At 45.1% G+C, this 27,248-nt stretch overlaps 2 protein-coding genes across 5 annotated transcripts in view; one reads left to right on the top strand and one right to left on the bottom strand.

The window, feature by feature from the left end:
• The window catches only part of MAT1A (methionine adenosyltransferase 1A), a 363,839-nt gene extending 351,551 nt beyond the window's left edge, over nucleotides 1–12,288 (bottom strand). The window contains exon 1 of the mRNA XM_056530954.1: nucleotides 12,254–12,288. The gene's annotated coding sequence lies outside the window, so the exon portion shown is untranslated. The remainder of the gene's footprint in view (nucleotides 1–12,253) is intronic.
• The window catches only part of LOC130282588 (DPY30 domain-containing protein 1-like), a 180,214-nt gene continuing 160,863 nt past the window's right edge, over nucleotides 7,898–27,248 (top strand). Inside the window, exon 1 of one of the 4 annotated variants that reach the window (XM_056530957.1) lies at nucleotides 7,898–8,080. In XM_056530957.1, coding sequence (XP_056386932.1) covers nucleotides 8,034–8,080 — 47 coding nt within the window. In that variant the 5' untranslated portion in view covers nucleotides 7,898–8,033. Of the gene's footprint in view, nucleotides 8,081–8,148; nucleotides 8,331–8,399; nucleotides 8,580–27,248 lie in introns of those variants that run through there. The other 3 variants (XM_056530958.1, XM_056530960.1, XM_056530956.1) reach the window with 3 other exon arrangements.

The following is a 27,248-nucleotide window of genomic DNA, read 5'->3' as shown; positions in this document are numbered from 1 at the left end:
GGCTGTCAGAGGCAGAGTCCAGCTGCAGTATCGCTAGCTCTGAAATGGCATTCCCCTCATCTGCCAACCGGGCAAACTTGTTGAGGTGTGCCAGATCAGGACTAGCCTCCCTCACACTTTTCCCTCTACCCCGTTTTCTAACTGTAACCCAGCTACACCTCACACAACAATATGCACCCTCAAACTGCTGTTCAAGGATTGCATTCATTGTGCAAGATGCACACTGGACTGCCTTTTCCAACATTGAGGCCATACTAGATTAGGGGATTGCTAAATTTAACAGAATTTTTTTTTTTTAATATTTCAATTTATACTCCCTGAATTTAAAGTCCCTTAATTTTAAGTCCTCTTACTTTTATACTACTCACTTGTATACTTCACACACTTGTATACAGACACACAATCGCTAGCTCAACAATCGCTTAGTGTACTTGTTTTTTATATTTACCACAATTCACCTATCTCTTCCACTGCCTGGAAGTGAATGCAAATGGCGAGCTGTCGTCAAACAGCTTCAATTTATCAGCTGCTAATTATTTAGTTACTCCACACTCTCTCCACCTGTAATCCTCTCAGACAGAGGAGAGGAAAAAAAACAGAAATGCACTCAAATGCTTACAATACGTCTTACAGTATTCCCTTAATTTTAAGTCCCATCACTTTTATACTACTCACTTGTATACTTCCCACTCTTGTATACAGACACACAATCGCTAGCTCAACAACCGCTTAGTGTACTTGTTTTTTATATTTATCACAATCCACCTCTCTCTTCCACTGCTTGGAAGTTAATGCAAAGGATAGCTGGCTGCAAACAGCTACAATTTATCAGCTGCTAATTATTTAGTTACTCCACCCTCTCTCCACCTGTAATCCTCCCAGACAGAGAAAGAGAGGGAGAAAAAAAAACACAGAAATGCACTCAAATGCTCACAATACTTCTTACAGTATTCCCTTAATTTTAAGTCCCCTCACTTTTATACTACTCACTTGTATACTTCACACTCTTGTATACAGACACACAATCACAAGCTCAACAATCGCTTAGTGTACTTGTTTTTAATATTTGCCACAATCCACCTATCTCTTCCCCTGCCTGGAAGTGAATGCAAATCAGACCCCTTTTTTCATTTAAAAAGATATGTAAACATAAATAAATATATGTGGTTTTGCTGCATGCATAAATGTCCGAACTATAAAAATAAAAAATAAATCCAAAGCCCGAAATTGCGTATTTTGGTCACTTTGTATACCATAAAAAAATCTATAATAAGCCATCAAAAAGTCCCATCAAAACAAAAGTGGTACCGATAAAAAAACATCAGATCAAAGCGCAAAAAATTTGCCCTTAATACATCCCTGTATGCGGTAAATTAGAAAAAAAGTATAGGGGTCAGAAGATGACAATACTAATTTTGGTGCATGTAAGTTATAATTTTTTTTTTAAGTCGTATAGTAAAACCTATATAAATTAGGTATCCTTGCGATGGTATGGACCTACAGAATAAAAATAAGGTGTAATTTTTACCGAAAAGTGCACTGCGTAGAATCGGAAGCACACAAAAGTTACAAAATGGCGTTTTGTTTTCAATTATGCCCAACAAATATATTTTTTTCTGGTTTCGCTATAGATTTTGTGATGAAATGATTAATGTCATTAAAAAGTAAAATTGGTGGCACAAAAAATGCCCATATATGGGTCTGTAGGTGGAAAATTGAAAGTGTTATGATTTTTAGAAGGTGAGGAGGAAAAAACGAAAGTGAAAACATTTTAAATGACCTGGTCCTTAAGGGGTTAAAAATCTTTTAGGGTCCACTCACACATGCATATTATGCTGCAGATTTTACGCTACTGGTTTTGGTACTCATTGAATGGGTAGTATAATCAACTGCTGAAAATCTGCAGCAAGATATCTGCAGCAAAGTATGCAACAAAATATGCACATGTGAATGTACCCTTGATGTGCAAGTCCACCGTTTCAGAACTGTGCGAACTTCAGCTCCAGCGCAAGGAGACACAGGCCATGCTGTGAGGTACAGTTCCTGTTCATCTGAAAATTGTATGGGCCTTAAACTATGGAATTATTCTTTAACTCCTTGGGGACGGAGCCCATTATAACCCTAAGGACGGGAGCATTTTTTGCAATTCTGACCACTGTCACTTTAAGCATTAATAACTCTGGAATGCTTTTAGTTATCATTCTGATTCCGAGATTGTTTTTTCGTGACATATTCTACTTTATGTTATTGGTAAAATTTTGTTGATACTTGCATCATTTCTTGGTGAAAAATTCCAAAATTTGATGAAAAAATGTAAAATTTAGCATTTTTCTAACTTTGAAGCTCTCTGCTTGTAAGGAAAATAAACATTCTAAATAAATAATATTTTGATTCACATATACAATATGTCTACTTTATGTTTGCATCATAAAGTTGACATGTTTTTACTTTTGGAAAACATCAGAGGGCTTCAAAGTTCAGAAGCAATTTTCCAATTTTTCACAAAATTTTCAAAATCGGAATTTTTTAGGGGCCAGTTCAGTTTTGAAGTGGATTTGAAGGGTCTTCATATTAGAAATACCCCATAAATGACCCCATTATAAAAACTGCACCCCTCAAAGTATTCAAAATTACATTCAGTAAGTTTGTTAACCCTTTAGGTGTTTCACAGGAATAGCAGCAAAGTGAAGGAGAAAATTCAAAATCTTAATTTTTTACACTCGCATGTTCTTGTAGACCCAGTTTTTGAAATTTTACAAGGGGTAAAAGGAGAAAAAGCCCCCCAAAATTTGTAACCCAATTTCTCTCGAGTATGGAAATACCTCATATGTGTATGTCAAGTGTTCGACGGGCGCAGTAGAGGGCTCAGAAGGGAAGGAGCGACAATGGGATTTTGGAGAGTGAGTTTTGCTGAAATGGTTTTTTGGGGCATGTCGCATTTAGGAAGCCCCATGGTGCCAGAACAGCAAAAAAAAAAACACATGGCATACTATTTGGGAAACTACACACCTCAAGGCACGTAACAAGGGGTCCGGTGAGCCTTAACACCCCACAAGTGTTTGACGACTTTTCGTTAAATTCGGATGTGTAAATGAAAAAAAAAAAATTTTCACTTAAGTGCAGGTTTTTCCCCCAAATTTACCATTTCTACGAAGGGTAATGGGAGAAAAATCCCCCAAAAATTTGAAACGCAATTTCTCCCGAGTACAGAGATACCCCATATGTGGCCCTAAACTGTTGCCTTGAAATACGACAGGGCTCTGAAGTGAGAGAGCGCCATGCTTATTTGAGGCCTGAATAAGGAATTTGCAGTAGGGGTGAACCCGGTTACAAGGATGGGGCTTGTCTCCACCTAAACCCTACAGCAGTGTCTCCCACAGGGTGCCTCCAGCTGTTGCAAGACTCCCAGCCTGCCAGAACAGTCTATGGCTGTCCGGCAACACTGGGAGTTGTGGTTTTGCCACAGCTGGAGGCGCCGTTTAGCAAACACTGCCGTATGAGACGTTTTTCATTTTTATTGGGGGGGGGGGTGTAAGGGGGTGTATGTGTAGTGTTTTACTTTTTATTATTTGGTAGTGTAGTGTAGTGTTTTAGGGTACATTCACACAGGCAGGGGTTCACAGTAAGTTTCCTTGAAGGAAACCCACTATAAACCCGCCCGTGTGAATGTACCCTGTACATTCACATGGGGGGGTGGGGGGCGCCCCAAGGGGGGGGGGGGGCACCCCAAACCTTCAGCTGTGGCAAAATGACAACTCCCAGAATGCACTGAAAGACCGTACATGCTGGGAGTTGTAGTTTTACAACAGCTGTAGGCACATTGGTGGGGAACCACTGAGTTAGAAAACAGACTAGCTCAGTAATTCCAACCCATGTGCCTCCAGCTGTTGCAAGACTACAACTTCCAGCATGTACGGTCTGTCAGTGCACTCTGGGAGTTGTAGTTTTGCAACAGCTGGAGGCACACGGGTTGGAACCACTGAGTTAGGAAACAGACTCTAGCTCAGTGTTTCCCAACCAGTGTGCCTATAGCTGTTGCAAAACTACAATTCCCAGCATGCCCGTACAGTCAGGGATGCTGGGCGAGTAGTTCTGCAATATCTGGCCCTTCAGATGTTGCAGAACTACAACTCCCAGCATGCCTGGGCAGTCTGGGCATGCTAGGAGTTGTAGTTATGCAACAACTGGGGAAGAACAGTGGCCTCCAAACTGTAGCCCTCCAGATGTTGCAAAACTACAACTCCAAGCATGCCCAGACTGTCCAGGCATGCTGGGAGTTGTAGTTCTGCAACATCTGAAGGGCCAGATATTGCAGAACTACACACCCAGCATCCCTGACTGTCTGGGCATGCTGGGAGTTGTAGTTTTGCAACATCTGGAGGGCTACAGTTTGGAGACCACCATATAGTGGTCTCCAAACTGTGCCACTTCAGATGTTGCAAAACTACAACTCCCAGCATGCCCAGACAGTCAGTGCATGCTGGGAGTTGTAGTTTTGCAACATCTGGAGGACCACAGTTTAGAGACCACTACACAGTGGTCTCCAAACTGTGACCCTCCAGATGTTTTGCAGCTTTTAGAAGGCCACAGTGAAGATCACTTACCCCGATCTTCACTGCAGCCTTCTCAGCCGCACTTTCCGGCCGCCGCTCCTCCTGCTCGCGCCGATGCTCCGGGATGTCGCCTCCGCCGCCTCCTCCGGTCCGGGTAAGCCGGGCCATGTCCCCCACCTCGCCGCCCATGTTCCGCCCGTGTTCCCCCCGCTCTGTACCGACTTCGATCGGTGCGCAGAGCGGGGGGAAATGAACTGTAACCCTCTGCCCCCCTCCTGCCATTGGTGGTCAGCCTGACCGACCAATGGCAGGGAATATTTAATCACAATGAACAAATATATGAAGGGACAGTAAAGAGATCTTTCGTGTGTTCTTTCTATACCTAGGCCAATAACCGTGGCAAAGGAGCATCCTCTAGAGGAAAGGTTTCACCATCATCACAGACAGAGGTTCTTTACTGTAAGAGCAGTGAGACTATGGAATCTCTGCCACATGATGTTGTGATGTCTGACTCAATAAACACGTTCAAGGGGGGCCTGGATGTTTTTCTTGAAAGGGATTTATTCTGATCGCCATATTGGAGTTGGGAAGGAATTCTTCCTCTATCATGGGGCAATTGGAATCAGCCTCATGTGGGGTTTTTGCCTTCCCCTGGATCAACACAGTAGGGTTTAAGGTTGAACGCTTGTCTTTTTCTAAACCTTACATACTATGTTGCTTCTGTGACCAGAGTGTTCAGAGGTAACATATGGGCCCCGTTCTGGAGATCGCTTTGCACAGGCACAAGTCGTGGGTTGGGAATGCGCCTTTATGTGGCTTAGTAAATTCATGATCACTCTACAAACCATTTCAAAAACTTGACTACTATAGAACACCTTTCAAATTTATTTTATAAGAAACACTTTTGCCCCAAAAAACAACTGTTTTAAAAATAGACAAAAAAAAAAAAACCCTCCAAACAATAATACCCCCTTAATGACCATGGATGTGTATTTACGTCCGTGGCCGGCTCCCGATATGTGCGCTGAAATTGCGGTGTCCCGAACAGCTGAGAGGACAGCGGGAGATGTCTTACCTTGTTCCCGGCTGTCCGATTGGCGTTTGATTGCTCCAAGCCTGAAATCCAGGCTTGAGCAATCAAGCGCAGAAAACACTGATCAATGCATTCCTATGGCAATGCATTGAACAGTGCCTGCAATCAGTGTATGCAGTGATATAGCCCCTAGAGGGGGCTATAACACTGCATAAAAAAGTTTACAAAAAAAAAAAAGTTGATAAATGTGATTTAACCCCTTTCCTAATAAAAATCTGAATCACCCCCCTTTTCCCATAAGAAAAAAAAAGTGTGTAAATAAAAATAAGAACAAACATGTGGTTTCGCCGCATGCGTAAATGTCCGAACCATAAACATATATCATTAATTAAACTGCTCGGTGAATGGCGTACACGCGAAAAAATTCAAAAGTCCAAAATATCGTATTTTTGGTCACTTTTTATACCATAAAAAATGAATAAAAAGCAATCAAAAGGTCTGATCAAAACAATAGTACCAATAAAAACTTCAGATCACTGCGCAACAAATGAGCCCTCATATAGCCCTGTTCGTGGAAAAATAAAAAAGTTATAGGGGTCAGAAAATGAAAATTTTGAGCGTATTAATTTTCGTGCATGTAGTTATGATTTTTTTCCAGAAGTACGACAAAATCAAACCTATATAAGTAGGGTATCATTTTAATCACATGGACCTTCAGAATAAAGATAAGGTGTCATTTTTACCGAAAGAAACGGAAGCCCCCAAATGTTCCAAAATTGTGTTTTTTCTTCAATTTTGTCACACAATTATTATAATTTTTTTTTGGTTTTGCTGTAGATTTTGGGGTAAATTTACTGATGTCATTACAAAGTAGAATTGGTGGCGCAAAAAAAAAAAACAATCATATGGATTTTTAGGTGCAAAATTTAAAGGGCTATGATTTTTAAAATGTAAAGAGGAAAAAACGAAAGTGCAAAAATAGAAAAACGCTATGGGGGTATTTATCAAAGGATTTATGTGTTTGTTTTTTACTTTGGCGCAATACTTTTTTTTACTTTGGCGCAATACTTTGGCACAGTGTCTTTTTGCACCAAAGTTTGGCGCATCTTCTCCACTGTCATTTTTACAACTTTCTCAAAATCACACGGTCCTGTGTGTGATTTTAACTTTAGTCAGTAATTCATCATTTGCGCCAATCGATCTTTGGCGCAATTTTGGCGCAAATCCCGTTTTTTGGGCGCAAATCGTGGCCAAGAAATTTTGCACATTGAAAACACACTTAGCAATGTCAGAAAATGTAAAGGCGTCAAAATACATTAAAACATGTTTTTGGTGAAAGCAGCGACGCCTCCGGGGCTGTGCAATACTATCCTTCGACATAGTTGTCTCTGAGGAACCTTCACCCTCGGTTGAGCCAGCATTGGACATGGCCACACAGGTTCAGGAAAGGTAAGCACTAAAGCAGTGGTCTCCAACCTGCGGACCTCCAGATGTTGCAAAACTACAACTCCCAGCATGCCCGGACAGCCAACGGCTGTCCCTGGCATGCTGGGAATTGTAGTTTTGCAACATCTGGAGGTCCGTAGGTTGAAGACCACTGCACTAAAGTAACAAAAAAAAAAAAAAATACCCAAGTTGAAAATAAAATCCATTTCATGTCGCTTGTTGATATACTGCAGGAGGGACTCCGAAATGGCTGCTCTACAGGGTAAAATACGCTGTCCTCTGTGGCGGTAAGTTCTGTGTAAAAGGCGCTGTGAACAGCTGATTTCAACATTTGAGCCAAAATTACTAACAATTTGCACCAAATTATAAATTTGGTGCATGTCCACGATAACCAAAGTGAAAAAAAAGGGTAAAAAGAAACTGTCAACAGGCAAAATTGCTAAATACCCCCCCTATGTCCTTAGTCTTTTGAACACCCTTGAGTGCTAGTTACCATAAACAGCCAAAGAAACGTCTCTCTTTTCTCTGTGTTGTTATTGGTACAATGTTTTAGTTTTAGGGTACATTCCCACACGGCGTATTTGCTGCGTATTTGCTGCTGCGTATTTTATTTTCTCTGTTGAAGTCAATGGGTAGGAAAATACGCAGCACCAAATACGCAGCAAATACGCAGCAAAATACGCTGTGTGGGAACGTACCCTAAATCTGTTACTCAGCTTTTAGCACGACATTAAATGGCTGGCACTTCTACTTACTTTAGTATACTACAATGAATACAAATTTTCTGTAGGTTAGGGATTTAATCAGTGTTATATGTTAATATTTGATATTCCTCCTTTATTACAAGTACAGTGGTCCCAAACGTGTGAAATTACAACTCCCAGGACGCCCGCACAAAAGGCGAACTTCATCTTAATAACCAATGATAGCAAATTAGGCATATTGCAATATCATATCTGGCCACAAGAGGGTAGCATTAATACACGCTGAACGAGCAGAGCATGCCATATCCTCTATCCCTTGGTCTCAAACATTATGGCCGCAAACTGTGAGTCTTCTGCTACTTTTATTACTGGAAGATTACTGGATTAATGCATGTAAGGCAAATGTAATATACGATTCTTGAGGGTCGTCGTATTTTTAGTTGCCAGAGTACAAAGAGGTCCACCACAAAATGGCTCCTTCTGGTTTCCTTTGTAGCCGCGCAAAGCATTGACGTGACGTCAGTCCACGGTTGCTAAGAGACTAGAGACGCATTTGGCTGCTTGTGAGGAACGGAACAGCGGGGATATTGCAAGGTGAGTACATTTTAATATGATGTCCCCAATAAAACACTGGATGGATAAACTGGTTCCGTCCATAGAGATGATGGCTTCAGGAGCTGATAGTGAGGAACAGACTCAGTGCCAACCAAACTCCTCCTTAAGCGAGCCAGAGTGCACCTCTACCTAGGCTAAGCAGTGCCCTTCTTGAACAGTCAGCTGAAGGGTGCCCATGAATTGTACCAACCAACCGATCATGTCAATGTGTCCAGGAATAGTATCAAGGTGTCTTTAAGAATAGTTTCAGTCAATACCCTTTCATGAATATTGCCACCATGAATGTTTCTAGTCAGTGTTCCCCTATTTTATTGTCAGTGCTTCTTATGAATAGTGCCAGCCAGAATGCATTCATGAACAGTACCAGCCAGTAAGGTTGGGCGGTGTACCGGTTCATACCGAATACCGAAATTTTTGGGCTGCACGATATGAATTTTTCCCATACCGCAATACCGGTTTGGCCCCTCCCCCTTGGGAATGAATTATCAGCCCAGCGCAGCGCTGTCCCCACATCGGGGAACTAATTATACGTGACCCGCCAGCGCTGTTCTGCTCCCCCCCAATTAATTATCAGCCCAGCAGGGTACTAATCACATATGTCACCCGCAAGCACTGCCCTCCTCCTCTTTGTTGGGGGCCGCCGGCGCTGGAACTCACTGTACGCCAGTGGTCCCCAACCTGGGGACCTCCAGATGTTGCAAAACTACAACTCCCAGCATGCCCGGACAGCCAACGGCTTCTTACAGCCGGCTTCTTACATGACAGTGGGCTCAGCCTATCACTGGCAGGGGCAGAACATCGCTCCGGCCGGTGATAGGCTGACGGCTGTCCGATGTTCCAGTCCCCAGCGTGTGGCCGACGTAGGTGAGTTAAAGTTTATTTTCTTTCTCTTTTGCAGCCCGGGCATACGGATACAGGGTACAGCAGTGGTCTCCATCCTGCGGACCTCCAGCTGTTGCAAAACTACAACTCCCAGCATGCCCGGACAGCCGTTGGCTGTCTGAGCATGCTGGGAGTTGTAGTTTTGCAACGTCTGGAGGTCCGCAGGTTGGAGACCATTGGCATACAGTGAGTTCCATCGCTGGCGGCCCCCAACAAAGAGGAGGAGGGCAGTGCTTACGGGTGACATATGTGAGTAGTTCCCCGCTGGGCTGATAATTAATTGGGGGGGGCAGAACAGCGCTGGCGGGTAACATGATTTGGTGGGGGGAGCAGAACAGCACTGGCGGGTAACATGATTTGGGGGGGTGGGAAGCAGAAGAGCGCTCGCGGGTCACATGATTTGGGGTGGAGATGAAAGAAATACCGTTATATACCGTGGAACCGCCATAAGTTACAAAAATACTGTGATACACATATTTGGTCATACCGCCCAGCTCTACCATCCAGTACCCCCAGCGTAACTGTCTCACAGTAAAGTCAATGTAGGTTCATCATTATATACAGTACTTGAATGTACAGTGGTCCCTCAAGTTACAATATTAATCGGTTCCAGGACAACCATTGTATGTTGAAACCATTGTATGTTGAGACCAATAAGTAAAAAAGTGAGGATTCAAGAAAAATAAGTAGATAACTAATATAGATAAAGCAAGTTCGTACATATAAAAGTAAGAAAGATCTGCTGGGAGCTGTAATCACTTTGTATGTAGAGGACGGGAGCTTCTTCAGGGTCCTGTACAGTACACACAATGTCCTAAAAAGTAAAATGGAGCCACCCTTACCTGGTGTCCAAAGGAGCAGCCAACCCTGGGGCAGATAAAGAGTAGTACAGAACATGTAGTACCACCCTGCATTGTAGGGAGGCGCTACCAGACAGGAATTCATTGCATGCACTTATTTATTTATATAGGTGCATGCAATGAATTCCTGTCTGGTAGCGCCTCCCTACAATTCAGGGTGGTACTACATGTTCTGTACTACTCTTTATCTGCCCCAGGGTTGGCTGCTCCTTTGGACACCAGGTAAGGGTGGCTCCATTTTACTTTTTAGGACATTGTGTGTACTGTACAGGACCCTGAAGAAGCTCCTGTCCTCTACATACACAGTGATTACAGCTCCCAGCAGATCTTTCTTACTTTTGCTGCACTTCAGCAATACAGGTGTTTTACCAGTGAGTGCCCATTCTAATTGGTCAGTTCTTCCAACCATTGACACGTTTCGCAGATCTGGACTGTCAGTAGCATTGTATGTTGAGTCTGGTTTTAAGTTACAATGGTCCAGAAAAGACCGTTGTATGTTGAAACTATTGTAAGTTGAGGGACCACTGTAATCTCCCCTGGTTATAATTGTGGAGTCACTATGGTGGAGATTTATCAAAATCTGTCCAGAGGAAAAGTTGCTGAGTTGCCCATAGCAACCAATCAGATCGCTTCTTTAATTTTTCAGATGCCTTTTCAAAATTGAAAGAAGCGATCTGATTGGTTGCTATGGGCAACTCAGAAACTTTTCCTCTGGTCAGGTTTTGATAAATCTCCCCCATATATTTTTGTGGAATGTCTGGCCAGAACATTTCCGTCTGGACATTCCATCCACAGCAGGCGCCAACTCTTCAGTCAGTGCTACGACCACTTTGAAATGCGCCATCTCCATAGAGGCAATGCATTTCCAGCAGGTTTCGCCTAAGGAATTGACGTGTGAATAGTTTCTGCGGAGGCCGTAATTTGAATATCCGTGCCAGATGTTTCTGGTGGGGAAATTCTGCTGTGTGCACGGTGAAGCAGAATCCCATTGAAAACAATGGGACTCTGTTGCAATGGAATTTCTGTGCGGAATTGTTACGGTGGATTCCACTTGGAAATTCCATCGTGGGAGCAAGGCCATAACACCTTAAGGACCAGGACAATTTTCATTTTTGCACTTTTGCTTTCTCTCCTCCCCTTCTAAAAACCCTAACACTTTTAATTTTGCACCTCCAGACCCCTATAACGGCTTGTTTTGTACATCACCAGTTGGTACTTTGTAATGACATCAATCATTTCATTACAAAATCTATGGCGAAAAAAAAAATATTCACGTAGTGAAATTGAAAAAAAAAAACACCATTTTGTAACTTTTCAGTAAAAATGATATTTTATCTTTATTCCATAAGTCCATACAGTTACAAGGATAAATAGTAACAGTCCCAGTCCTCAAATACGCCAACCAAGAAAATGGATGTACAGTGGATATTAGGTGAAAATAGTATTTCATATTTAACCCCTTAAGGACGCAGCCCTTTTTCACCTTAAGGACTGAGCCCTTTTACACAATTATGACCACCGTCACTTTACAAATTAATAATGCGAAAACGCTTTTACCGAATATTCTGATTCTGAGATTGTTTTTTCGTGACATATTCAACTTTATTTTGGTGGTAAATTTTCGGCGTTTTATTTGCATCCTTTTTTGGTGAAAAATCCCAAAATTTTCATGAAAATTTTGAAAATGTTGTATTTTTCTAACTTTGAAGCTCTCTAATTGTAAGGAAAATGGATATTCCAAATAAATTTTATTTTTCTTCACAAATACAATATGTCCACTTTATGTTGGCATCATAAAATGGACATACTTTTGCTTTTTGAAAAAATTAGAGGGCTTCAAAGTAGAGCAGCAATTTTCAAAAATGTCATGAAAATTGCTAAATCTGAAGGGACAGATGTTACAGAACTACAACTCCCAGCATGCCTGGAGGGCTACATCTGGAGGGCTACTGTTTGGGCACCACTGTAACAGTGGTCTCCCAACTGTGACCCTCCAGATGTTGCAAAACTACAACTCCCAGCATGCCCAGACAGCCTTTGGCTCTCTGGGCATGCTGGGAGTTGCAGTTTGGCCCCCCTAGTGGTTGCCACAGTAAAGATCGATTTACTTTCACTTTCAATTCCTCCCCCCCCCCCCCCCCCCCACTGTCCATTCCCTACCTGATCAGGATCCTGCAGGCTCCAGCGAAGATCCCAGGTCCCCAGGCATCTTCTCCTGCAGGTACGGCCTCCATCTTCTTTCCAGAGCCCCTCGACATCCAGGGGCGGGCAGAATGGGGAGTTGCCATGGCAACCCCCTTTCCTGCGCTGCCATTGGTCAGAACTCCGTTCTGACTAATGCCAGGGGATAGGAGGAGATCGCAGCTTTGCGACCTCACTCCTATCTTTTAGGCTGATCGGGGCTGTTGCTGACAGCTCCGATCAGCCCTATTTTCCGGGTGATCGGGTCACCAGAGACCCGATCAGCCCGGCATTGGAGAAAATCGCATGTCTGAATTGACATGCGATTTTCTCCGATCGCCGACATGGAGGGGTCTCAGGACCCCCCTGGGCGATGTGCCAGGGTGCCTGCTGAATGATTTCAGCAGGCATCTGGCATCGGTCCCCAACCGGCTAGCGGTGGGGACTGGATTTCCCACGGGCGTATGGATACGCCCTCGGTCCTTAAGGACTCGGAATGCAGGGCGTATCCATATGCCCTGTGTCCTGAAGAGGTTAATAACACATATGAAAGAATCACCTATAAGCATTCAAATATCAAGTGATGCAATCAATAAAAATATGTCATGTACATTAAGGATAAAATGACCCAAACATGAATAAACACGAATAAATCCTATTGGTATAAAAAATGGATACTGCAATGCAAAAGTATACTGGAGAGTAGAGCTGGACGGTATGACCAAATATGTGTATCACGGTATTTTTGCAACTTATGGCGGTTCCACGGTATATAACGGTATTTCTTTCACACACACACCTCCCCCCCCCCCCCCCAATCATGTGACCCGCGAGTGCTGTTCTGCTCTCCCCCACCAAATCATGTTACCCGACAGCCAACGGCTGTCCGGGCATGCTGGGAGTTGTAGCTTTGCAGCAGCTGGAAGTCCACAGGTTTGAGACCACTGCTGTACGCTGTATACCTATGCCCGGGATGCAAAAGATAAAGAAAATAAACTTTAACTCACCTACGTCGGCCTCACGCTGTTCCTTGGGACTGGAACGTTGGACAGCCGTCAGCCTATCACCAGCCGGAACGATGTCCTGTAAGCGATGCACTGTCATGTAAGAAGCCGCCCAGAGCTCCTTACATGACAGTGGACTCAGCCTATCACTGGCCGGGGGCGGGACATCGCTCCAGCCGGTTATAGGCTGACGGCTGTCTAAAGTTCCCGTCCCCAGTGTGTGGCCGACGTAGGTGAGTTAAAGTTTATTTTCTTTATCTTTTGCATCCCGGGCATAGGGATACAGCATACAGCAGTGGTCTCAAACCTGCAGACCTCCAGCTGTTGCAAAGCTACAACTCCCAGCATGCCTGGACAGCCGTTGGCTGTCCGGGCATGCTGGGAGTTGTAGTTTTGCAACATCTGGAGGTCCGCAGGTTGGAGAACACTGGCGTACATTATAAAGTTCCATCGCCAACGGCCCCCAGCAAAGAGGCGGAGGGCAGTGCTTGCGGGTGACATATGTGAATAGTACCCCGCTGGGCTGATACTTGGTGGAGCAGAACACTGCGCTGGGCTGATAATTCATTCCCAAGGGGGAGGGGCCCAACCGGTATTGCGGTATGGGAAAAATTCATATCGCGCAGCCCAAAAATTTCGGTATTCGGTATGAACCGCTATACCGCCCAGTCTTACTGGAGAGTGATAGGTTAAATTGGATAGCCAGTCCTAAATAACAGTAAAGTCTGGGGCAGTCTATCACAGAGAAAATGATCTCATGCATGCCAATGTTATATCGCTCACCACCGTTCCAGTTAATGTTAATGGTATGTAATAGTGCTCACAGCTGGGAAGTCCCGATCGTCAGTTGAGGTGGCTGCGCGCACTGAATGTTGCCGGCCCCAGTCGAGCCTCAGTGCGGACCGCAGCTGATCTCTCAGATATCCTGCTCTGCACATTGTGTGTACAGCAATGGAGGGATTGGAATGGCGTCCGACGTCACGGGTGCACTGCGCAGTGAATTACTCAAAGCACTGGTTGCTGGATCAGTCAAAAGTGCTGGTTGGACATTGGAGTGAATTCAGATTGTATTTTGTTTCTCACTCTGACCCCACCTCACCGCTTCCAACCAGCGCTTTTGATTGATCCAGCAACCAGTGCTTTGAGTAATTCAGCTGCAGACTGCGCAGCGCACCCGTGAAGTCAGACGCCATTCCAATCCCTCCATTGCTGTACACGCCCTGTGCCAAGCGGGATATCTGAGAGGTCAGCTGCGGTCCGCACTGAGGCTCGATTGGGGCTGGCGACATTCAGTGTGGGTAGCTACCTCAACTACAGCTCAACTGACGATCGGGACTTCCCAGCTGTGAGCACTATTACACGCCATTAACATTAACTGGAACGGTGGTGATGTAACATTGGCATGCATGAGATCATTTTCTCTGTGATAGACTGCCCCAGACTTTAACGTTGTTTAGGACTGGCTATCCAATTTAACCTATCACTCTCCAGTATACTTTTGCATTGCAGTATCAATTTTTTATACCAATAGGATTTATTCATGTTTGGGTCATTTTATCCTTAATGTACATGTCATATTTTTATTGATTGTATCACTTGATATTTGAATGCTTATAGGTGATTCTTTCATATGTGTTATTAAATATGAAATACTATTTTCACCTAATATCCATTGTAAATCCATTTTCTTGGTTGGAGTGTTTGAGGACTGGGACTCTGTTACTATTTATACTTTTTCTCCACACCTGCGGGTACAGGTGTACCCAGTTAACCTTGTACTATTTTTGTTGTTGAGCTTTTCCATCCTTTTGTTATTTACAGTTATAAGGATACCTAATTTTTGTAGGTTTTATTTTATTTGACTACTTTAACCCCTTAAAGGGGTATTCCAGGCCAAAAGTTTTTTTATATATCAACTGGCTCCGGAAAGTTAAACAAATTTGTAAATTACTTCTATTAAAAAAAATCTTAATCCTTCCAATAGTTATTAGCTTCTGAAGTTGAGTTGTTGTTTTCTGTCTTACTGCTCTCTGATGACTCATGTCTTGGGAGCTGTGCAGTTCCTATGGGGATATTCTCCCATCATGCACAGCTCCCGGGACGTGACATCATCATTGAGCAGTTAGACTGAAAACTTCAGAAGCTAATAACTATTGGAAGGATTAAGATTTTTTAATAGAAGTAATTTACAAATCTGTTTAACTTTCCGGAGCCAGTTGATATATATAAAAAAAGGTTTTGCCTGGAATACCCCTTTAAGGACGCAGTCTGTTTTGGCCTTAAGGACACAGCCAATGAAATTTTTGCATTTTTGTGCCTTCCTCCTTGCCTTCTAAAAATCACAGCTCTTTTATATTTCTATAAACAGACCCATGTGAGGGCTTGTTTTTTGCGTGACCAATTGTACTTTGTAATGACATCACTCATTTTACCATAAAATGTATGGCAAACCCCAAAAATTATTTGTTAGAAAATCAAAATTTGAAAAATTTCTATTTTTTTTTCAGAGGGTTTTGTTTTTACGCTGTACACTTTACAGTAAAAATGACATGTTTTCTTTATTCTGTGGGTCAATACGAATAAAATCATACCCATTACATACTTTTCTATTATTTTACTGCTTTTGAAAAAACTCAAACTTTTTTTACAAAATAGGTACCGTATATACTCGAGTATAAGTCGATTTTTCGTGCTGAAAACACCCCCCTCGGCTTATACTCGAGTGAACTCTCCACCCGCAGTGGTCTTCAACCTGCGGACCTCCAGAGGTTTCAAAACTACAACTCCCAGCAAGCCCGGGCAGCCATCGGCTGTCCGGGCTTGCTGGGAGTTGTAGTTTTGAAACCTCTGGAGGTCCGCAGGTTGAAGACCACTGCGGCCTTCGACATCATCCAGCCCCCTCTCACCCCCTTTAGTTCTGTACAGTACTCGCCTCCGCTCGGCGCTGGTCCGGTGCTGCAGGACTGTCCGGTGAGGAGGTCGTCCGGTGGGATAGTGGTTCCGGGCTGCTATCTTCACCGGGGAGGCCTCTTCTAATCGCTTCGGGCCCGGCCCCAGAATAGTCACGTTGCCTTGACGACGATGCAGAGGTACGTTCATTACCAACGTACTTCTGCGTCATCGTCAAGGCAACGCCTCTATTCTGGGCCCAAAGCGCGGAGAAAAGGCGCCCCCGGTGAAGATAGCAGCCCGGAACCACTATCCCACCGGACGACCTCCTCACCGGACAGTCCTGCAGCATCGGACCAGCGCAGAGCGGTGGCGAGTACTGTACAGAACTAAAGGGGGTAAGAGGGAGCTGGATTATGTCGAAGGCCGCAGTGGTCTTCAACCTGCGGACCTCCAGAGGTTTCAAATCTACAACTCCCAGCATGCCCGGACAGCTGATGGCTGGGGGTGGGGATGAAGGGGGTTGGGGATGATGACAAGGGGATGATGAAGGGGGGGTGTGGGATGATAACAAGGGGATGATGAAGGGGGGTGGGGATGATGACAAGGGGATGATGAAGGGAGGGGTGTGGGATGATGACAAGGGGATGATGAAGGGGGGTGGGGATGATGACAAGGGGATGATGACAGGTGATGATGATGAGGGTCTGGATGATGACAGGGTGATGATGATGAGGATGTTAATGACGGGGGTCTGGATGATGACAGGGGGGGGGATGATGTATTTCCCACCCTAGGCTTATACTCGAGTCAATAACTTTTCCTGGGATTTTGGGTTGAAATTAGGGGCCTCGGCTTATACTCGAGTCGGCTTATACTCGAGTATATACGGTATGTTTAAAATTGCCCTATTTTGACCACCTATAACTTTCCCATTTTTTTTGTTACCACTTTTGCTTTTATCTGAGTATTTGATAGCATTTTATTATTTAATTTTTTATTTTATTTAATGTGATGGGACCAACCAGCAATTTTGGGCTTTCTGTTTTTTTTTTTTTTAACGTTTACCGTACGGAATTATTTACATTATATTTCAATAGTTCAGACAATTACGCACAAGACGATACAAAATATGTTTATTACGGTAATAATTTTTTTACGCTTTTTGGTGGCAAGTGGGAAAAAGGGGTGATTTACATTTTTACTGGGGTAGGGGCTCTTTCACATAATTTTTTTTTTTAAACTTAAATTTTTTTCCCTTTTTTACACTTTTTATGTCCCCATAGGGGACTATTTATAGCAATCATTTGATTGCTAATACTGTTCAGTGCTATGCATAACACTGACCAGTATTATCGACGATCTTCATTGGTCTCGTGATGTGAGACCAGAGAAGAAGATGCTGGGGGACAGACGGAGGCAGGTGAGGGGACCTCCGTCCACATCTTGGCTGATCTGATCCCTGCAGCCATGCCGCGGGTGATCAGATCAGCAATTTAAAGCGCCGCATAGCCACAGATTCCGTGATCTGTACAGATCATGGCATCTGAGCGGTTAATGGCGGACATTAGCGCGATCGCTGATGTCTGCCATTACCGGTGGGTCCCTGGCTAGTAGTCGGGACCTGCTGTGCATAATGCAAGAACCGCTCCAGTGCTCCTGTCATGGATAGGGCATAAATGTATGTCCTGGTGCGCTAAATACCAGTGGATCAGGACATACAATTACGTCTTATGTCCTTAAGGGGTTAAAAAAAAATAGTATGCTTAAAATTGTCCTCTTCTGACTTGTACAATATTCTTATTTTTCCGCATACGGGATATGAGGGCTCATTTTCTGCTCAGTGATCTGTAGTTTTTATCGGTACCATTTTTATTTTAAAGGGGTTGTGCGCTGCCCTGACTTTCGGAGCTCCGCTCACAGCGTCCGGAAGTTCATTAGTCTGAATGCTGTGTGCGGGCCTCCGTGTTCGTAGCCGCCGGGCGTGACGTCATGCCCGGCCCCTCGCGACATCTCGCCCGCCCCCTCGTGAGGTCTCGCCCGCCCCCTCAACGAAAGTCTATGGGAAGGGGGCGCGGCCACTGTCACGCCCCCTTCCCATAGACTTTGGTAGAGGGGGCAGGCGTGACGTCACGAGGGGGCGGGCGAGAGGCCGGGCATGACGTCACGCCCGGCGGCCGTGAACACGGAAGCCCGCACACAACGTTCGGAGTAATGAACTTCCGGACGCTGTGAGCGGAGCTCCGAAAATTAGGGCAGCGCACAACCCCTTTAAGTAGACTTTTGGATCGCTTTTTATATATTTTTTTAATGGAATATGAAGTGACCAAAAATGCACAGTTTTGGACTTTGGTGTTTTTTTACGTGTACGCCATCGACCATGCAGTTTGACCAAACTAATATTTTAATAGTTCGGACATTTACATACACGGCGGTACCACATATGATTGTTTATTTTTGATTACATTATTTTGTAAAAAAAAATTCATGTCTATGGGAGGGGGCGTTGCGGCCGTTACGCCCCCTCCCATAGAAATGAATGGAGGGGGCGTGACATGACGGTTTCCAAAACTGCAGACGCAGCTACGCATAGAAAGCGGGCTGCTGCAGGGAGATAGCGGGGGGTCCCAGCGGCGGCTGCTGCAAGGAGATCGCGGGGGGTCCCAGCGGCGGGCCCCCGCGATCAGACATCTTATCCCCTATCCTTTCGATAGGGGATAAGATGTTTTTGCCCGGTATACCCCTTTAATTTTTTTTTTTTTTTATAGGTGGCTATAACATGCAATCTTTTGATTGCATACCCTGTTCAATGCTGAGCTTTGGCTCAGCTTGATCAGTGTTATCTGTGCTCTGCTGCTCTAGTCTGCTGAGTCTGGCTGGAGCCTCAGAGCATCAGTCAGACATCAAGGAGGCAGGTAAGGGCCTTCTCGCCATCCACTCAGCTGATCGGGACCCGCAATTTTGCCATTGGCTTCTCACCATGTCAATCACTCTTGCGTCCGTGGCTACCGTAAGGCAAGCAAACACAAGAGACTGAACCCTTCCTCTATACTTCGGCGCATGATTGACGTCATAAGACATCAGAGGAAAGAAGAGACAGCCGAACGGGGAAGAAGACTAGCAGCAGGTATGTATGCCAGGGAAAGGGGACGGGGCCAGGGGACTGCTGCCCAGCTAATGTGGGAGAACTACTGTCAATCTAATGTGGGAGAAACTGCTGCCTACCTAATATTGGGGAACTGCTGCCTACCTAATGTAGGGGAACTGCTGCCTACCTAATGTGGGGGCACTGCTGCCAGCATAATGTGGGGGCACTGCTGCCTACATAATGTGGGGGATCTGCTGTCTACCTAATGTGGGGGGGGGGGGCTGCTGCCTACCTAATGTGGGAGGAACGGCTGCCTAGCTATTGTGAGGGAACTGCTGCCTAGCTATTGTGAGGGAACTGCTGCCTAGTTAATGTGGGGGAACTGCTGCCTACCTAATGTAGGGAACATATGCTGCCTACCTAATGTGGGGGAACTGCTCCCTAGCTAATGTGGAGGGCTGCTGCTACCTAATGTTGAGGGCTGCTGCCTAGCTAATGTGAGGGACTGCTGCCTACCTAATGCGGGAAACTACTGCCTACCTAATGCTGGGTACTACTGCCTAGGTAATGTGGAGGGCTGCTGCCTAGCTAATGTGGGAAACTGCTGGCTACCTAGTTTGGGGACTTTTGATACCTACCTAATGTGAGGGACTTCTGCTGCCTAGCTAATTTGGGAGACTTCTGCTGCTTACCTAATATGGGGGACTATCTACTACGCTCCTGCCTAACTAATATGGGGACTAACTACAAAGCTAATAGGGGGGCTAACTACTACCTACATAGCTTATATGGGGGTTTTTATACAGGGGACAGCTATCTGGGAGATTTACCTACAGGGGCAAATCTCTCTGGTTGGGCCCTACCTAATTGGTACACCTATGTGATGGGGGGAAACAACCTGAAGAACCCTGTCTACCTAAAGGAGCGACCTAACTACCTGTTGTGGGTGACCTACCGGCATTCCTAAAGCACACCTAAAGGCACCTAAAGGCACGTCAGGCCCCATTACCAATCAGAACCTGACGAAGAGGGGGTCTCCGCCCTTCGAAACGTGCTGTTCCTGTTTTACTATTGCAAATAAAATCCTCCATGGTTTTATGAACAAGCCTGTATCCTGAAGGTTTATTAAGCTGCCGACTGACAGGAGGTGAGCGCCGCTCCACAAGCACAATTTTTCTCTGGAAGATCCCTGCATCTTCCCTCTTTCTTCAGAAGAGAAGGAGTCACATTTGGCTTTTGGAAAGCAAATTTTGCTGAAATGGTTTTTGGGGGGCATGTCCCATTTAGGAAGCCCCTATGGTGCCAGGACAGCAAAAAAAATCCTCACATGGCATACTATTTTGGAAATTACACCCCTCATGGAACGTAACAAGGGGTACAGTGAGCCTTAACACCCCACAAGTGTTTGATGACTTTTCGTTAAAGTTGGATGTGTAAATGAATTTTTTTTTCACTAAAATGCTGCTTTTCCCCCAAATTTTACATTTTTACAAGGGGTAATAGGAGAAAATAACCCCCAAAATTTGTAACCCCATTTCTTCTGAGTATGGAAATACCCCATGTGTGGACGTCAAGTGCTCTGCTGGCGCACTATAATGCTCAGAAGAGGAGGAGCGCCATTGAGCTTTTGGAGAGTGATTTTGTTTGGAATGGAAGTCAGGGGCCATGTGTGTTTACAAAGCCTCCCATAGAGCACTTTACATCCACATATGGGGTATGTTCTTACTCAGAAGAAATGGGGTTACAAATTTTGGGGGGCTTTTTTCCTATTTTCTGTTGTAAAAATTAAAAATGTAGAGTAACACCAGCATTTTAGTGAAAAAACATTTTTTTTTCATTTTCCTGTCCAACTTTAATGAAAATTCTTTAAACACCTGTGGGGTGTTAAGGCTCACTATACCCCCTGTTACATCCCATGAGGGGTGTAGTTTCCAAAATGGGGTCACATGTGGGTATAAATTTTTTTGCGTTTATTTCAGAACCGCTGTAAAATCAGCCACCCCTGTGCAAATCACCAACTTAGGCCTCAAATGTACATAGTGCGCTCTCACTCCTGAGCCTTGTTGTGCGCCCACAGAGCATTTTACACCCACATATGGGGTATTTCCTTAATCAGGAGAAATTGCGTTACAGATTTTGGGGGTCTTTTTGTGCTTTTACCGCTTGTGAAAATAAAAAGTATGGGGCAACACCAGCATGTTAGTGTAAAAATTTTAATTTTTTTACACTAACAGGCTGGTGTAGACCCCAACTTTTCCTTTTCATTATGGGTAAAAGGAGAAAAAGTCCCCCAAATTTTGTAGTGCAATTTCTCCCGAGTACGGAAATACCCCATATGTGTCCCTAAACTGTTTCCTTGAAATATGACAGGGCTCCTAAGTAAGAGAGCGCCATGCGCATTTGAGGACTACATTAGGGATTGCATAGGGGTGGACATAGGGGTATTTTACGCCAGTGATTCCCAAACAGGGTGCCTCCAGCTGTTGCTAAACTCCCAGCGTACCTGGACAGTCAGTGGCTGTCCGGAAATGCTGGGAGTTGTTGTTTTGCAACAGCTGGAGGCTCCGTTTTGGAAACACTGCTGTAAAATAAATCTTTATTAGGGGGGACAGTGTAAGGGGGTGTATATGTAGTGATTTACCCTTTATTATGTGGTAGTGTAGTGTTTTTTGGATACATTCGCACTGGCGCCTTACGGTGAGTTTCCCGCGAAAAATTTCCCAGGATTTACTGACAGACCATGCATGCTGTGAGTTGTACTTTTGCTGGAGGCACACTGGTTGGAAAACCTTCAGTTAGGTTCTGTTACTTGACTCGGTATTTTCCAACCAGCGTGCCTCCAGCTGTTGCAAAACTTCAACTCCCAGCATGTACTGATCGCCAAAGGGCATGCTGGGAGATGTAGTTATGCAACAGCTGGAGGTACGCAACTACAACTCCCAGCATACCGAGACAGCTGTTTGATGTTTGGGCATGCTGGGATTTGCAGTTTTGCAACATCTGGAGGGCCACAGTGATCTCCAAACTGTGGCCCTCCAGATGTTGCAAAACTACAAATCCCAGCATGCCCACACAGCAAACAGTTGTGTGGGCATGCTAGAAGTTGTAGTTTTGCAAGATCTGGAGGACTACAGTTTATAGATCACTGCAAAGTGGTCTCCAAACTGCAGCCCTCCAGCTGTTGCAAAACTACAAATCCCAGCATGCCCACAAAGCAAACAGCTATCTGGGCATGCTGGGAGTTGTAGTTTTGCAACATCTGGAGGACTACAGTTTAGAGACCACTGTATAGTGGTCTCAGACTGTAGCCCTCCAGATGTTGCTAGACAAATCACCGGCTTCCGTAGGATCCAGCGAGCCGCATAGCCGTCCTCTTCTGCCACCTGCTGCCACCACCAATCGCTGCATGGGTAAGTGGACTTCGGTGCCCGGTCCTTGTCGGTTTCCCGTCATGCCCCGCCTATTATGAGTGGACAGAACGGGTAAACCGAAAGTTAACTCCCCCGCCACCAGTTTTGCTATTGGTTGTCGGGATTGGAGGGGTGGCACCCCTGCCACCTCACTCCTATCCCTTCAGGGGGGATCGTCGGTGTCTTGGACAACTGCGATCCCTCTTATATTCCCGGTCACCATAGACCCGTATGACCCGGAATCGGCGTAAATCGCAATTCTGAATTCACGTGCAATTTGCGCCGATCGCCGACATGGGGGGATATCAGCAGTCACCCTGGTCCGGTCCCTGCACGGCGCGCAGCGGGGACCGAAATTCCCACGGGCGTATGGATACGCCCTTCGTCCTTAAGTACCAGGGAGCGAAGGCGTACCTGCACGCCCGTGGTCCCTAAGTGGTTAAAGGGGTACTTCGGTGGAAAACTTTTTTTTTTTTTAATGAACTGGTGCCAGATTTGCAAATTACTTCTATTAAAAAATCTTAATCCTTTTAGTACTTTTTAGCAGCTGTATGCTACAGAGGAAATTCTTTACTTTTTTAATTTTTCTTTTTTGTGTTGTCCACAGTGCTCTCTGCTGACACCTCTGTCCGTGTCAGGAACTGTCCAGAGCAGCATAGGTTTGCTATGGGGATTTTCTCCTGCTCTGGACAGTTCCTGATACGGGCATCAGGTGTCAGCAGAGAGCACTGTGGACAACACAAAAAAGAAATTAAAAAAAATAAAGATTTTCCTCTGTAGCAAACAGCTGCTAAAAAGTACTAAAAGGATTACGATTTTTTAATAGAAGTAATTTAAAAATCTGTTTAACTTTCTGACACCAGTTCATTAAAAAAAAAAAGTACCAGAGTACCCCTTTATGATAAGTGCAAGAAAATGCACCCAGGGGCAGAATATAGAATATTTGACACAGTCCTGACCTCAGTATCTGAGGAAAGGGATGTAGTCATTATTACAGAATACTTAAAAGATACCTCTGGGATGTAACAACTTATCCCCTAACCTAAGGGGCCCCCCGCGATCTCCCGAACGGCGCCCCGGGTCCCTGCACGGAACAAGCGTTTTTCGACCACAGCACTAAGCTGCGGCTGACCCACCCCCTCCATACAGTTCTATGGCAGAGTCGGAGATTGCCGAAAGCAGCGCTCCATCTCTTCCATAGAACTTTATGGAGGGGGCATGTCGACCGCAGCTTCCTGTGGTGGTCGAAAATGCTCGTTCCGGGAGAGCCGGGGGGGGGGGGGGGGGTTTGCACGGTCGGACCCCTGCGATCTAACAGTTATCCCCTATGCTCAGAATAGGGGATAAGTTGATACATCCCAGAGGTATCCTTTAAAGGTAGGCAGACAATGTAATAGAGCAGCAGGAATGCAAGCAGAGTGCTTGGATGTATAGGGAGAGGTATAAGCAGTAGAAAGAGAAAAGTGCTCATGCCGCTGTACAGAACACTGGTGAGACCTCACCTGGAGTATTTTGCGCAGTACTGGAGGCCGTATCTCCAGAAGGATATAGATACTCTAGAGAGAGTTCAGAGAAGAGCTACTAAACTAGTAAATGGATTGCAGGATAAAACTTACCAGGAAAGATTAAAAGACCTTAACATGTATAGCTTGGAAGAAAGAAGAGACAGAGGGGATGTGATAGAAACTTTTAATACATAAAGGGAATCAACACAGTAAAAGAGTAGAGCATATTTAAAATAATAAAAACTACCACAAGAGGACATAGTTTTAAATTAGAGGGGCAAAGGTTTAAAAGTAATATCAGGAAGTATTACTTTACTAAGAGAGTAGTGGATGCATGGAATAGCCTTCCTGCAGAAGTGGTAGCTGCAAATACAGTGAAGGAGTTTAACTCCTTAACGACGCAGGATGTATACTTATGTCCTGCGCGAGCTCATGCGATATAACGCATGGTCACGCGGTGACCCCACGTCATATAGGGTTGGTCCCAGCGGCCATCAACTTCCGGGACCCGCGGCTAATACCGGACATCATTGATCATGATCAAAGTTGACCACCGCATCTGAAGTGAAACCGAAAGCATTCCGGCAGCTCATTTGGGCTGTTCAGGACCACCGCAGTGAAATCGCGGCGTCCCGAACAGCTTGCAGGACACGAGGAGGATCCCTACCTGCCTCCTGCGTGTACGATCGCCGAATGACTGCTCCTTGACTGAGATCCAGGCAGGAGCAGTCGATCGGTGATAACACTGATCAATGCCAGTTTAATGCATTGGACTAATCAGTGTAGGAAATCCGTGTGTGCAATGTTATAGCCCCCATGGGGTCTATAACATTGCAAAAAAAAAAGTGTTAATAAATGTGGGTTCCCTAATAAAAGTCAGATAACCCCCCTTTTCCCATAAAAAAAAATGTAAATAAAATTAAATATAAACATATGTGGTATTGCCGTGTGCCTAAATGTCCGGACTATAAAAATATAATGTTTATTAAACTGCACGGTCAATGGCGTACACGTAGAAAAATTCCAAAGTCTAAAATAGCATATTTTTGGTCAATTTTTATACCATAAAAAAATGAATAAAAATCAATCACTGGCAAGTGTGGTCTGACTAAGCCTGCATGTGTGGGTGAAACCGCTGTCACACCTTTAGACGTCCGCAGCATCCTGCACTTACTCCCATCACTGGCTGCAACGGTCTTATGTTTTTTGCACTGCAATAAACGAAAATTCTCTACGAAACGTGGTGAGTGCATCTACTCTTTATGGATATATATAGCTAAGAGCTCTTTCACATGGCCGTCTACCCCCATAAATCCATGCCCGTTCTGCAATCCGTTTGATAATTTTTAAACGGGTTGCAAACGGCTGTAAAATAATCCAATTGATGTTAATGGGATTTTTTTTAGAATCCTTAATCACCCGTTTGCACCCGTTTCCTTCCTGTTCCATTTTTTATTTTGGACGTTGCATGCAGGATTTTTTCTCCCGTCAAAAATAGAGGAATAGAAATGGAGTGAAATCAGCAAACTTGCTGTGCTGCGGGACTACTACTACTCCCATCAGCGGCTGAGGGATTGAATGCTCCGAGTCTCACATCTGAGACCAGATGCGATCAAAAGTTATTAACCAGGGGAGGGGGCGGCATGCTCCGCAACCCTGCGATGTAGATCGTGTGTGTGTTTTACTTTCATTTTCAAATATCCCGCCAGGAGCTTTGAATGGCCGGCACCAAGGGGCCATTCAGGGCTCCCAGAGGGGTTTTTAAGGTCATTAGTGAGGATTGTAATGTTACACTACACTGGCAGATGGGGAAGCATTGCGCCGCGTTCCCCGGCTACCTTGATGCGCTGCAGGAGGGCAAGATCTATAGGTAGCACAGCAGTGGGCAATAAACATAGCTAGCCCAGTGAGGGGCCAGACATATAGATCTATATGTCTGGCCCCCCACTGCGCTAGCTATGTATAATGCCCCCCACTGTGCTAGCTATGTATAATGCCCCCCACAGCGCTTACATATGTCCCCCCAGCGAGCGCATACATAAATCCCTCGCAGCGCTATCTGTGAATAGCATACTATCAGCAGCACATCATGCTGCTGGCCGGGGAAGGCAGCGCAATGCCGCCCGCTTCCCAGCCAGCAGATGCGCTGCTGATAGCATTCTATTCACAGATAGTGCTGCAAGGGAGATATGTGTATAGAAGCGATGCAGGGGGACAGATATATATCACTATACATCAGTCCCCCTGCAGCGCTTCTATACACATATGTCCCTCTGTTCCTGCGAGAGATTTATGTATGCGCTCGCTGAGGGAACATATGTAAGTGCTTCGGGGGGCATTATATATAGCTAGTGCAGCGGGGGGGCATTATACATAACTAGAGCAGATGGGGGGATTATACATAGCTAGCGCTGCGGGAGACATTATACGTAGCTAGCACAGCAGGGGGCATTATACATAGCTAGCGCAGCAGTGGGCATTATACATAGCTAGCGCAGCGGGGACCAGGCATATCGCTATTTGTCTGACCCCCCACAGCGCCAGCTATGTATATTGCCCACTGTTGCGCTACCTATAGATCTTGCCCTCCTGCAGCGGATCAGGGCAGCCGGAGAACGCAGCACAATACTTCCTGGCTGCCAGTGTAGTGCAACATTACAATCCTCACTAATGACTTTAAAAACCCCGCTGGGAGCCCTGAATGGCCCCTCAGTGCCGGCCATTCAGGGCTCCCAGCGGGGTATTTAAAAATGAAAGTAAAACACACACATAATCTACACTGCAGGGTTGCGGAGCATGACGCCTGCTCCCCTGGTTAATAACTTCTAATCGCATTGGGTCTCAGTCGTGAGACTCGGTGCGATCAATCTCTCAGTCCCTGTACTACTACCCCCAACATGTATCAGACTTTGTTCCATGATGAGGGTAGTAGTACAAGCACTAATATAGCCTCCCAGCCACCTGCAGCCTCTCGCAGCCAGGGAACTACTACTTCCTTCATGAAAAGAAGTCTGGTCCATGATGGGAGTAGTAGTAGTCCCGGCTGCAGGAGTCTGTAGACAGCTGATACTAATGGGT

This window comes from Hyla sarda, chromosome 7 (genome assembly GCF_029499605.1).
Source record: "Hyla sarda isolate aHylSar1 chromosome 7, aHylSar1.hap1, whole genome shotgun sequence".
In the NCBI taxonomy this organism is placed as follows: Eukaryota; Metazoa; Chordata; class Amphibia; order Anura; family Hylidae; genus Hyla; species Hyla sarda.
Note: the sequence above shows the minus strand (reverse complement) of the source record. Positions and strands in the feature narration are given on the sequence as shown.